The sequence below is a fragment of the Tenrec ecaudatus genome, chromosome 5, assembly GCF_050624435.1.
Source record: "Tenrec ecaudatus isolate mTenEca1 chromosome 5, mTenEca1.hap1, whole genome shotgun sequence".
Lineage (NCBI taxonomy): Eukaryota > Metazoa > Chordata > Mammalia > Afrosoricida > Tenrecidae > Tenrec > Tenrec ecaudatus.
The window spans coordinates 183,140,956-183,154,055 of record NC_134534.1 but is presented as its reverse complement, the minus strand read 5'-3'; the positions used below and the strand labels follow the sequence as shown (position 1 = coordinate 183,154,055).

General features: G+C 53.3%; 1 protein-coding gene across 2 annotated transcripts in view; it reads right to left on the bottom strand.

Annotated features, from left to right (window-relative positions):
* VHL (von Hippel-Lindau tumor suppressor) overlaps nt 1–13,100 on the bottom strand; it is an 86,083-nt gene that overhangs the window by 7,837 nt on the left and 65,146 nt on the right. For both annotated transcript variants that reach the window (XM_075550462.1, XM_075550463.1), the window contains 6 exons: nt 12,125–12,231; nt 8,288–8,461; nt 8,138–8,202; nt 4,843–4,951; nt 3,011–3,120; nt 687–882 (listed from right to left, as the gene is read on the bottom strand). In XM_075550462.1, the coding sequence (XP_075406577.1) occupies nt 687–882; nt 3,011–3,120; nt 4,843–4,951; nt 8,138–8,202; nt 8,288–8,461; nt 12,125–12,231 (761 nt within the window). The remainder of the gene's footprint in view (nt 1–686; nt 883–3,010; nt 3,121–4,842; nt 4,952–8,137; nt 8,203–8,287; nt 8,462–12,124; nt 12,232–13,100) is intronic.

The window sequence follows — 13,100 nt, the reverse complement described above, 5'->3', positions numbered from 1 at the left end:
TGCTCTTGTAAAGAGGCCAGTCTAGAAGCCCTAGGAAGGTTCGCTCTGAGTCAGAATGAACGCGGTGGCCGCGAGTCTGGGGATCTGGAGTGAAGTGACAACGCTCACTGCCATATTCAAGGGCTGGTTCATCTGGTAACAAAGAAACTAGCTCGACTTTGCTAAGTCCAGTATTTCCCAAGGTTACCCGGCAACAAAATCCCTCTGAGACACACAAGAAAACCTCTTTCTGCTGAAACATGCACTGACAACTGCTACACTGAACAGGGACCTCTGTGGGAGGGACGGCAGTTTGGCTGAGAAATGGTAATGCTAGTCAGGGATGGGGGCTGAGTGAAGAATGGCTGAGTAATCAGACAGCATGAGTGGATGGGCAGATTGATCCTGACTGAATGGGCAGACAATGGATGGTCTAGATACTGGGCGTTTTGCAGGTCACACACACAGTCGCTGTGATATGTGCCTTTTTGTTTTGGTTCTAAAGTGTAGAAGTCACTCTCTGTTCAGAGGGGCCAGGTCTGGTCTGTGGGCCTGAGTATGCCAACCTCTGCGGCACTTGGATGGATCAGGTCTCTGAGCCTCTACTTCCAATGCTGACAAAGCACTTCCTGTGCTCACAAAGGAGCCCAGGGAAGGATAACCGGACGCAGTCCCGCCCCTGTCTCTGCAGAGAAAGAGGCTCTTACGATTCCACAGCTGAAGATGTCCACTCGTTTCGTCAGCTGTCCCACCCGGATGAAATCTTCCGGCAAGTAAGCAGCAGAGGCCTGGAAGAGGTGGGTTTTCATCAGGGTGTACTTGGACCTCCTGCTGACCGGCTCCGGGGGTGCTCTCGGATGAGCCAGCTTGGGGGTGCAGTTGTGGTCCAGAAGCACATTGGAGCTGCAAAAAAGCAAGCAGAGAACAAAGGAGAGCTGGGCAAGAGGAGGTTGCCATGGGGGACCCTATGACAACAACTAAGTCCCGAACAAGGTCAGAAGGCCCTCGTGCGCAGTGTCTGAGCCATGCACCCCAAGCAGCAAGGGCCAGGGGATGAAGAGCCGGTCTTGGGGCCCCAGGAAGGCAGAAGGTCAGCCTCTCGGACCCGCTCGGATGCCCAGCCTGCCAGGCCCAAGAGGCTGTGGTGGTAGATCCCTTATCAAGCTGCCGTGACCCCTAAGTCTAACGTCTAAATGAATCATCCTTGGTCCCTGAACCTGAGTGGATTCGAAGGGATAAAATGAATGAGGAAAATACCCTTTCCCGCCACATAGCCCGGAAAGCTAGCTCCAAAAGAGGGAACGGTTGTTCGTGTGATACTTCCGGTGAAAGGTGCCGCTTTTACGATGTCTGTACACATTGTTCAGTGTCTCTTTCTCCCCCACAATCTATCAGCCTGCTCAGTCTTTCCATTCTGGTTGTTCCGTTTCCATTGATGTAGCTTCCCTGCGATGAACATTCGCTGTTTGGGCTCAGACAGACCATCATTTACAAGGAGCGCAGTGCTCACCAGGGGATGGCTTATTTGATGAGCCATGTTATTAGCTGGCTGCAAGGTGACTTCAGTTCAGTTCTGAACTGAAAGGCCGCCTCATAGCAGCCAATTCCCGAGGCCTTGCTTTCAAGGCCCTGTGAAGACAACTGTTGTGTTTACATTGCTCGCCTTTCGTTAGCAGCCAAGAACAAACCATTGACACCGCCCCCAGGACCCCAACCCCAACCAGAAGTGGTAAGTGAATGGTGTGTGAGCACATCCCTGCAATAGAATCCCGGGAAGTTAATAAAATCGCTGGTCTGTAACAGTCCACGAAGATAATGCTCTACATCCCACTAGGGCAAGTAGTGCCTTAGGTTCGTGAGCAACCAAGCCATCTCAGTTGCAACTACTCGTCTCTCACTCTCAGGAGAAGGAATCCAAAGACGCTGATGGGCCCCCAGACATCAGTCCCCACAGCCCGGAGACCAGACAAACTGGAATCCAGTTACCAGATTAGCTACTAGATGGTGCCCCACTCCCCCTACCAACTGCTCAGAAAGGGACCCTGTGACAAGATCCGAGACAGTGGAAAGAATCACAATCATAAAGGGGAACAGCCCTGGATAGGTTGGATAGACTGGTGGGAACCCCAAGACTCTGGCCTTTAATGACCCTTCATCTGGAACTGAACTCGCCCCGTGTTAGAGAGAAACCACCACTCACGATCGAAAGGGTTGGGAGAGGAGGAGGACTGGGGAACAGGAGACACAGGGTATAAGTGGGACCCACAAGGAAACCTTAAGAAAATTGCAATGGATGAGCCCAGGATGCTTGTGGAATGTCTCACGTGAACTTGCAATGTGGTCTGTACCCCTTTACCTAATTCACAATGAGGAACTAGAACACAAACTGAAATGAGGATAGGCACCCTGGAAAAATGTCCCCAGGCTTGAATGTGGGGGGGGTGCAAGGGGGGTGAAGCACGGCATCAGTTGGCCAGGTGACCCCTCTACCTGTAGGGTGGTCAGAGACTCTGAAAGAAATAGGCCAGCAGAGGCTGGTAGAGGAGTCAGGAGAGCAGGGTCAGTGGTGAGCTCATCTCGTGCGTCTTAGGAGAGAGAGGCGAGAAGGACTACTTCATGCCCTGGGAAAGTGCTCTGGGCAAGTGTGAGTTCTACGGCTTCCATTCTTCCATTCAGGCCAGATTTGCGGGTATCTTCTGGAATTTCTCACCATGGAGCCAGGCCCAGGAGGGGCTCTTAGGCTCTTGGGTGGCTGGAGCAGGGTGGTGTGCATTGCTGGGGTGCACACCAGACCTGCAGGAGCTTCCAAGACACAGAGTGTTGTCTTTTACCAAGCAGGATGCACAAGAGCTGGAAACGCAGAGGGCTTGGCCCTTGGCGCCCAGGGGCAGAGCGCTGGTGGGGACAGACAGGCAGTTCATTCTGAGAGCACTTGGAGATGGAGCATGACCCAGACACCTTGAAAGCAGACCTCCAGAGAGCGACAGAGAGGGAGGCCCCGCCCCGCCCCGGGGAGGCCCCACGCTCTCACCTCTTGACATTGCTGTGGATGATGTCCTGGCCGTGCAGGTGCTGCACTGCTCTAAGCAGCCCTGAGCAGATGCTGATGCGCTGGGGCCAGGGCAGAGAGCCTGGGCTGCCCTGAGGGGGAGAAAAAAAAGCCTCACACCTGTTCTTTCTTTTGTCTTGATGGCAGGGCCCTTGGCTCCTAGCTCTCCTCTAGGCCTCCCCCCTCGGCAGCAGGGCAGGGACTCAGACCCTCCCAGGTAGTGATCCAACTCAGACATGCACCAGCCGCACAGGCTGTGTGCTGTGGGAAACACACTGAACATCTCTGGGTCTGGCAGTTCTCAGGAATACAATGGAATTAAGAATCCCGTGTCTTCGCCCTATTGTCGGGATTCCAGGCTAGGGAGCACACACCAAGGGAGGCTGGTTCCTAGCATAGCAACTGCCACGTCTTAAGTGCTCAGTAAACTGCCACCCTTTCTATTATTACATGACTGGGGCTTACGCGCAGCAGTCTAGTTGGAGGGGGCCTGGGGACCTCAACATGTCTCTGAACAGACTTCCTTGACAAAGAGCTGCCGGAGATTGTGGGGTGAGTTCAAGCCTCCCCCACTGCTCCCAGGTACCCTGCCCACTCTAGAACTGGTCCTGGCAAGCTCTGACGTGTGTTTGTCTATGAGATCTGGAGCCAGACACACCCAATGCAAACCCTATCCCTTGCGCCTGCTTAGTCGGGTCCCTTTGGTCGGTTTGGTTCACCTCCCTTGGGCCAGAGACGCCCCTTTGGAGAGCAGGGGGCCCTCTTGGTTGGGGAGGGGACTGGAAGCCCTGATCTCCGTGTCTGGTGCACAGAAGAGCTCAGGGTGGCGAGCAATCACCATGACACCAGGAACAACTGTTCTGTCTGGTCCCTTGTGGAAACCCAGCCCTCGGTTTGAGGATGTTTATGGAGATGGACATGCGAGCTTTAATGTTTCTAAGCTTTAACATATATTACACACCCATGATCTAACACCCAGAACATACAAAGGAGAAACTAGTCAAAGTTTTCCCCCATCCTGTGCCCCAGCTGCCGGTTCTCCCCCGCAGAGGCAGGCTGAGGGAACAGTTTCTTGCGCATCTTTCCAGAGGTATTCCGGTAATGCTCGAGCAAGTCCCTTAAATCTGTGGTGAAGTGTGTGTAGCACGGTCCACTGCATTCCCAATGGTGGTCAACCAGCACTTACCTATTTCTAACACGACTTCATCGCCCCAAACAGAAGCTGCATCCCAGCAGCAGCAACGCCTCCCCTCCCCCGCCTCCGACCCTGGTGACCAGGAGTGTCTTTTGGTCTCTGTGCCCCTGCCTCATTCACAGATTGCACATGCAGCATTTGTCCTGTGTCTGGCTTCTCTGACCCAGCACTATGCTTTCAAAGTTCATCCAAGTGTTGGAGGTACAAGAACTTCCTTTTGCTGTGTGGGGAATAACATGCCATGGCAACATGCCATGTCCGTCACACGTTCACCATCCATCGGCTGGTAGATTAAAAGTGCACCTCCCCCTTTGTACCACGCTTATGGCTTGCTTCTTTCTCCTGTCCTGCTGCACTGGCCAAGGCTTCCCGAACAACGTTGATAAGATGAGCGTTAGGGGGGACACCTTGTCTTGTTCTAGACTTGAGTAAGATGCTCTTGCCAAATATGTTTACAGTTTACTCATCTGAGGCTAGTTATCAGATCTTATCTCCCCCCACCCCTAGCTGACCTTCTTGAGCCCTCTCTGGTCTCTCCTCTGGATGGCTTCTCCCCCCTCTGGGCTCCCCGAGGTCCTTGCTGAGCCCCAAGTTCTCTGACCACGATCCAGGTCCTTACCTGGAGTCTGTCCTCTAAGGAGCCGTTTGCCATGTACGGGTGGACCAAACCCTGGAACCGGGTTCCGGTGCAGAAGCCGAGCAGAGGTAGGACGTTGGGGTGGCAGCATCTGAAAGCAATCATCAGAGCAGGGGTGAAAGGCCAAGTAGGACCACCGAAGGCGGCTCTGCTTCTTCCTGCTCTCCCTCTGGGGAAGTCCCTCTTGGTACCAAATACTCCACCTCTCACTGAGGGCCAAGGACGGGGGTGGAGGGGTGGGGGTGGGGGTGGGGGTCTGCCTCATGGGGCCCTAAGTCTAATTGTGCTCATCCTGCCTCTACTGTGTAGCATTTGACACCTAACCAATCTGTCTTCTGGAAAGAGAACCGCCGTGGTTAAGGAACGTGCCCAGCGTCCTGCATTGGCAGGCAGAGGGGCTGTGACCAGATCCCAGGTCTATCTGACGTCTGCCTCTAAGAACGGGGTTCTTCCTGGGGCTCCTCTTCCTCGGGCTCTGAGTCGCCCTCCCTCCAGAGCCGCCTCCTGCCTCTTGACTACTCGTTCTTGGTCTTCTTCACCATGACCCTCCTCTGAGAGGTGAGTGTCCCCCCAGTCGCAGACCTTTCGGCTGGTCTTATCTGCTGCTCCACCAGTTACCTTCTGCCTCGCAGAGGAAAACAAAAGAAAATAAAGCCCATCCCGGCTCAGAGGGGCACTGCGGATGCAGGAGAACTGCCTTCTTTACAGAAGCCTGCGACCACACCTTTCTCAAACAGCTGCCCTTGCTTGCTCTCAGCAGCTGAGGGCTCAGTGAGGGCCTCTCCACACTCGCTCATCTCTAGCCTCACACTGACTAACCTCCGACCCGAGTGTCTAATCGCATCTGATGGTCTAGGTCCGTGTTTCTCAGAGCGGCAGTACCACCCCAAGGGGACCCAGGAATGGTGGGGGTATGGGGAGGGGGTCTGCAAAAGCAGATGTCTCCACTCCATCCTGGATCATGGCCTGTAACACAAAAGTGTTTAATGGCCAGGGGAGTGCTGCCTACATTTTTTGTTTTGTTTCGTCTTTCCTGAAAAGGGGGCATTAGAACAGATAAGCTTGGTCTAGGGCAGCTGTTCATAACAGTTGCAACGTTACAGTGCTGAAGTAGCAACAAAATAACTATCTGGTTGGAGGGTCACCCCAACATGAGGAACTGTATGAAAGGGTCGCAGCATTAGGAAGGTTGAGCAGTCCTGGTCTAGGTGAACACACCAGACTCAGAAGTCCCACAAGGACTTCTCCACCATATTGAAGGTCCCAGCAAAGGGCACCTCTCTCCACCTAGCTTCCTCTCACATCTTATTAGTCACTGCTCAGGGTCGTAAAGAACTTTCAAAACTAGCCCTCTCCTGTGCCTCGTGCCTCGGCTCAGCATCCGATCAAATCTCCCCAGACCTACTGTAAAAGGCCTGACCTCTCTGCCCTTCTCCACGAACCCCGACACCCCCAGTGCATCGTGTTCCACCATGTCCACACCCATTAGCTAGCTGTCTCCACGCCAGTCTGCCTGCTGGACCATGAACTTCTCCAAGATAAGGGCTGCGTGTCCTCCGAGTCTACTCCCTGGAGCCCAAGAAAGGGGTTGACAGTTCGCGTTTGCTGACACCATCAGTGAAGAGAGGGGCTTATGCTTCCAGTTTGAATTAAGTGTGTGCCACAGGGGGCACTGCCCACAAGATGTGCTGACACCGTGGCTGCGACCACGGGCTCAAATGTGAGGATGGACGGTGTAGGACTGGGCGGAGTTTGCCGATGAGTCCACAGCGTCTAATGACGACAGACAACAAAGAGATGCATGCTGGTGCCTCCTTCCAAGTGCAAGTGTGTGTGCCTCTGTCCACATGTGCCTCCTTCTACATGCATGTGCACCCTTCCACATACATGTGCCTCCTTCCATGTGCATGTGTCTGTCCACGAGTGCCTCCTTCCACATACATGTGCCTCCTTCCATGTGCATGTGAGTGTCTGTCCATGTGTGCCTCCTTCCACATGCATGTGCACCCTTCCACATACATGTGCCTCCTCCCACTTGCATGTGCCTCCTCCCACTTGCATGTGCCTCCTCCCACATGTATGCAGAGGGAACCAGAATTAGGCAACAAGCCCAAATATGAGTATAAGTGTGGTTACTGAGAGGGCTCTGGACAGGAGATGGCCCACTTCCTTCTCTTATCTGTGATTCATAATGATATTCCACAACAAGCAGGCAGGCTCACTAGCCCCAGGCGCCTAGCCCCAGGCGCCCCCAAGCAGAGGAGGCTCAGCCTGTCCCTTGCTGAGGCTGGGTGACCGTTGACTGGTGTCCAGCCTCACATGGGTTCTATGTACTGTAAGTCTGTCCGTCAGTGCCAGCTGGGCCAGGACGAGGCTCTTGTCTACCGACGGTTCAGAACGTCTCCTTCTCTTGCCCACACCTCTGCCTGGGAGGCTCCCTTTGCATGTCCAGCCCTAGCATCCTCAGCTATAAAGGAAGGGCTGTTGTCAGAGAATTGTTATGCTAACCCAGGGAAAGTGGACTCCCCTTCAAGGTTCAGGTACTAAGTATTTGAGGGTTCACAGGCTGCATGGTCTCTGGAGCCACACCACTCAATCTACGGTCACGCAGGAAAGCAGCCACTGACAGCAGCAAAGGGAGCCAGAGGCAGCGTGTCAACCAAACACGGATTCCCAACACCAATCCTGGCTTGCAGGCCGCAGGTCAGTTTATTGCTCTGTGGAGGTGGAGTAACGCTGTACCCGTTTCCTCCTTGGAAGGAAGCAAGGCACGGAGCTCAGCGAGGGTAGGCTCCCAGCGCACAACGGCATGGATTCCAGCGCTGGACCACCGGGGTTTTACTCCTGACACCGCCACTGACTGGCAGTGTGACCTTGGATAAGACGATTAACCCCCCTGGGTCTCAGCATGCCAGTCCTATGAAAAGTTACATCCCAGTAGAAGCTACACCACAGGCCTCTTGTAAAAAGTAAGTGTGTTTACACATACGAAACCCTTAAAGCATGCTTGGGGCATAAACCCAGTCAAACCCACAGGCCGAGTCGATGCCGACTCACGGTGACCCTGCAGGCCTGGCAAGAAGGGCCCCGTGGGTCTCTGAGGCTGTGGAAGTTTACAGGAGCCTCCTCTTTCTCCCGAGGAGCGGCTGGTGGGTTCTAACTGCTGATCTTGCAGTTCGAAGCCCAACACGTAGCCCACTATGGCAGCAGGCTCCTGCACCAGCAAGGGTAGCTATACTGTCACTAGTACAAGAAAGCGTTCCGAGGGGAGGCTTACCGGAGACAAACCTGCACCTCCATCTGGAAGAATCTTTCAACGGACCCTGGGCTTGAGCAGGCTGCCTGTGGAAAAGCACATTGAACTGTGACCACCCAGCCTTACCTGGCCGGGACCCTCCAACCTCTGCAGAAACAAAGAAGTGCTTGCCTCGCTGAGCTTCTTGAAGACGAACGGGGTGCCGTGCCTTTGCCCTCGATAGACGGCAGCAAAGGTGCCCTCACTGATCTTGTGGTCTGGATCGAAGTCATCGGTCGCCTGGACCACATCTGCCTCCCTCCAGAGAAGGCTGTCTCCGGCCAGGCTCCCCAGCTTCCCCGGCTCCTGAGTAGAGGTGCGGAAATCATGGCAACCAGACACGCGACAGACGTTACTGTGGGAGCTGTTTTCTCCACTACTTCCCAGAATCTACAACATCAGCGCTCAGCGAAAACAAACGCACCAACCCACCAAACTCACCGTCATAGAGCCAATGCTGACTCACAGAGACCTCTGTGGGGTTCCGCGACCACAAATGTTTAGGGGGGTAGAAAGCCCAGACTTGCTCCCCAGGAGCTGCTGGTGGTTTCGAACTATAGACCATGCGGACCCCAGCCCAACGTGTAACCATTACACCACCAAGGTAATCCAGACGCAGGACAGATGCTACTGTGGAAAGTTGTTTTCTCCACTGCCTCACAGGCTCTAGGGCAGCGGTTCTCAACCTGTGGGTCACGACCCCTTTGTTTGATCTTTGAGGGTCAAACAACTCACAGAGGTTGCCTAAGACCACTGGAAAACATGTAAGTATTTCACAATATATATTTACACATTGTTTTTGTGATTAATCACTATGCTTTAATTATGTACAATTTGTAACAATGAAAATACATCCTATACATCAGATATTTACATGACGATTCATTAACAGTAGCAAAACTGACAGTTATGAAAAAGCAACAAAAATAATGTAATGGTTGGGGGGGTCACCACAACACGAGGAACTGAATCAAAGGGTGGTGGCAGCATTACGAAGGTCGAGAACCACTGCTCTAGGACATCAGAGCTGGGAAAGGGCCTGGCCACTGAGTTTCTGAAACAACCAATGACTCCGTGCATGCTGGCTCCAGAGACGCTGTGTCAGTGTGGGAAGGGACTGATACGGTGGGTCCTTCCAGTTTTGATGGAATGCGGTCATTTACATGTGTGCGCGCGTGAGTGCATTCACACTCATCGATGACAAGTGCTTGTGTTTGGGCAGTGGAAATTAGGTAGGGGCATTAGATCTCTCCCTCTCGTGGGAGAGATATACCTCAGTTCTTGGCTCCGCGCGAGAGAGAATTAACGCCGAAGCCTGGTTTGTTATCCAAGTGAATTTTATGAAAGTGAGAAGCTGTTTCAGGTTTTACAGTAAGTGGACACGAGCCAGACAGAGTCCACGACACAGCTGTGGGACCTCAGCCCAGCTGCGCTGCATTGTGTGGCAGCCGCTGGGAGAGAGAGCCAGGGAGCACACTTCTGGCCTTTTCAGCCTGCTCCCCCCTTGGTCGATGATACTGGGCGACCCCACTGGTTGGATCAAATTCACCTGGACCAGATGGGCCAATCCAGGTGTAGCACCCACCTAGGTGTACCACCCCTTCCTAGCCGGGAGCGTGAACTTAACATGGGTAATTTCCATTCTCATCTGTACAGTATCCTCAGTCTATGAACATGACCTGTAATGGTCACGAAGGGAGGAGTGCTACAAAGATCACAAGGAGGTCTGCGCTCAAATCCAACTTCCTCCTTTAACTTGCTCTGTTACCCTGAGCACGTTACTTAACCCCAGCGGGCCTCGAGCGCCTCACGAGCAAAGAGGAAGGTGACAGGACATCAGGGGAGCATTTTGAGGATGACATAAATTAGGCCAGTGGCTCATGTCCTATCAGTGTTCGCTTCCTTTTCATCCCTGCAGAGATGGGCATCCAGAAAATCAGTGGGCTAGAGGTGGTCGCACAACTGGTCAATGGCCAGACTGAGCGTCCAGTCCTGGTCCTCTACCTGGTCTCCATGCTGGGCCAGACGTCCTTGATATAAGAGCATACAGAGGTTCATAGACAAACGTGGTTCTGGGAAACCACATGTATGTACGATCTATGTTTTACAAATAGCTTTGCTTCCATGACTTCCCTTTATAGAACATGTTCCTATGCATAAACTTACGTTTGCTCACACTAACTGCACAAAGCAAAGGGCAAGGCCGGCAGAGCCTCCCTTCATTGCTAACTGGGTGGCAAGGATCAGCATGAGTCCAATTCCCACCCGGAGATGGGGCCAGTCTCCACCTGCCCACGTCTCCATTATCCTTGTGGCCCTCCCGTGTCACTTTCTCATCCCTGGCCACCCTGAGCCATGTCAACACATGCAAATTAGAAGGACTTTGTCCCCACATTCCGTGCCTGAAGAGTCACCCATTGCTGAGTCAGAGTTCACAAGGGAGAAGGGCTCCCCTCAACATAACACCCAATGAGCCGGCACCAGCCTCTGCTGGCTCACTGACCCTCCCTCTGGGGGTCATTCACTCTCTACCCAGCTCAGCGTTCATGAAGACTAAGACTGTCCTGACTGCTGCCCATGTCTCATAACCAGGAAAGATGTGAGCTGAGACAGATGCAAGAGTTTCGGCAGGGGTTCCACAGGGGACCTCCACTGTCCCCAGGGGTAATGTCACCTTCTGTGTACCGCTGTCATCACCAACCCAAGAGTCCAGCAACTTCTACGCATAGGGCCTGTACAGCCATGACTGACTGCCTCCGTCCAGGAATGTGCATGAGCTATTGCATGGAGTTGCCAGGCCCGGGATTTGGGATGCCCCGGTCATTCCACACAGCTAAGAGGGTTTACGTAATCAAACTCCAAACCCAAGCCACTGCCATCGAATCACTCTGGCTCACAGGGACCCCATAGCGCAGGCCAAGTAGAACTGCTCCTCTGGGTTCCCATGGATGTGAGTCTTCACAGAAGCGGAAGGCCTCATCTTGCTCCCATGGAGCAGCTGGAGTGGTCAAACTGCCAACCTTGTAGTTCTCATTGCAACACATAAGTCTCTAGGGCTCTTCCTAATAAAGGTGCCTCAGCTGCTACGGAAATCCCAGTGGTGCTCGTTGAGAGACTACAGATACGGTCGGTCTGTGCTCTGTCCCCAGGTACAAACACTTCTGTTACAAATTTGGGGGAGAAAAATCACCCACAGGCCATTATCCCCTGAATGGCGATTGAAATGCACAGTATTTCATCCTAATGAGCGATGTCAGGATATATTTAATGAAGGGGGGACCAAGTTGCATACGCAGATTTCCTTTTCAGTGTTTTCACTCATATCCCAATTATCCCAAGTATTTACACAATCTCTCAAAACAAGGCTAATTGTTCAAACAGTCTGGATTCGGCAAGTCTGTTTTGAGGGGCGGCTTCATTGGTCAGGCCCAGCCAAATCTAGCTTCCCCAGCAGGTGTGCCTGGTACAGTCCCCAGCGTGTGTGGGAATCCCCTGAACCATTTAGTTAATTCCTCTTAACGTAACAAGGACAAAACAAAATGTCTAGAGTCAAAGGAAAAGCTTTTTATTTTAATGCGATTTCTAAAAACGAATTAATTAAATTTTAAGTATATATATATATAGAGCCAGTGAGAAGGCAGAAGTACAGGAGCCCGTGGGTGTCAAAGTGTGGCCCTGAACCACGTCACTGGAGACTGAGAGTAGTTTCAACACGTGGGGAGGAAGGGGCCGTAACAAATGACTGTTGCAACCACTAGTCTGGAGAGAGAATGTCAGTCATCAGCTCCGGTCTAAACACAAATGAACTGGAAAGGCTCATACTCACTCAAGCACCGTCGCCCCCGTCCCCGCCCCCCTCCTGCCCTAGTGTTTGGCTGATTTCTGGAACTCACAGTCTCTGAACCTCCTTCCTCCTAGCCCTCAGGGAATAAAGAAACTGCATTTTGCCAAGGGAGGGGCTGGGTTTACCTTTGCGTCGGGGGAAGCAGGGCGGTTGCTCCTTAAGGAGTGAGGGGTGTCTTCTTCCCAAAGAGGCAGGGGAGAGGACTGCTGAGCCCCCGGGTCTGGAGCGGACCCTGTAACAGAGAACAAGTACTGGATGGGCTCCCTGCCAGCCCCAGCCCCCTCCAGCCATTCACTCCCCACATGTGTCCCGACACACAGGGATGGCAGCAGCCAACAGACTCCTGCAGGACTACCTCGGCTAGGTCTAAGGATGCTTCCGGAGAAGGCCACGTATTCCCCCATCTAACAGGCTGTGAGAGGGAGTAACTTGCCCGGGGCCACACGGCCACCAAGCAGCAGAGCCAGGGGATCCACTCCAAATCAGCTTGATTTTGCTCAGGGGGTGCGGAGTTGACGGTGCTGGTGAGACAGCTGGGAATGGGCAGCAAGGAAGGCTCCACAGTGGGGACACAAGCCAAGGACGCCGGATCCTGCACACAGACGTGTTGCATATGTGATACGGCCCAGACGTGCAGATGTGTTGCCTTGGCATATGTGAGACGGACTACACATGTAGATGTGCTGCTTTGGCAACAGGGGCGTGCGCCCAGTGGACACGGGAGGGGGCCTCCAGGCAATGGAACCAGAGCAAACAAAGGCGTGGTGGTGGGGAAGTCCCGGGGAAGGAAGGCACCTTAGCTAGCCAATATTGCATCATGGCTGGCACTGTGCTGAATGCTTTACACACATGAACCAATTACACACATCAATCAATCCTCATAGCAATCCCTTTCCAGCTTCTCTTTGCAAGTGGTGAGACTGACAGAGATGTTATTCTGGGGCACACTGCCCATGGCAGGACCAGCGTTGGACCGGCTGGCTCTGGAGTCCCTCGTGAGTGAAGATGAGGAGAGCAAACCTGAGAAGGTCAAGGCCAGGTAAGTCAGTTCAGGCAGCTGGCATTTCCTCACTAGGAATCAGTGTGGGGCAGGCTGGGTTA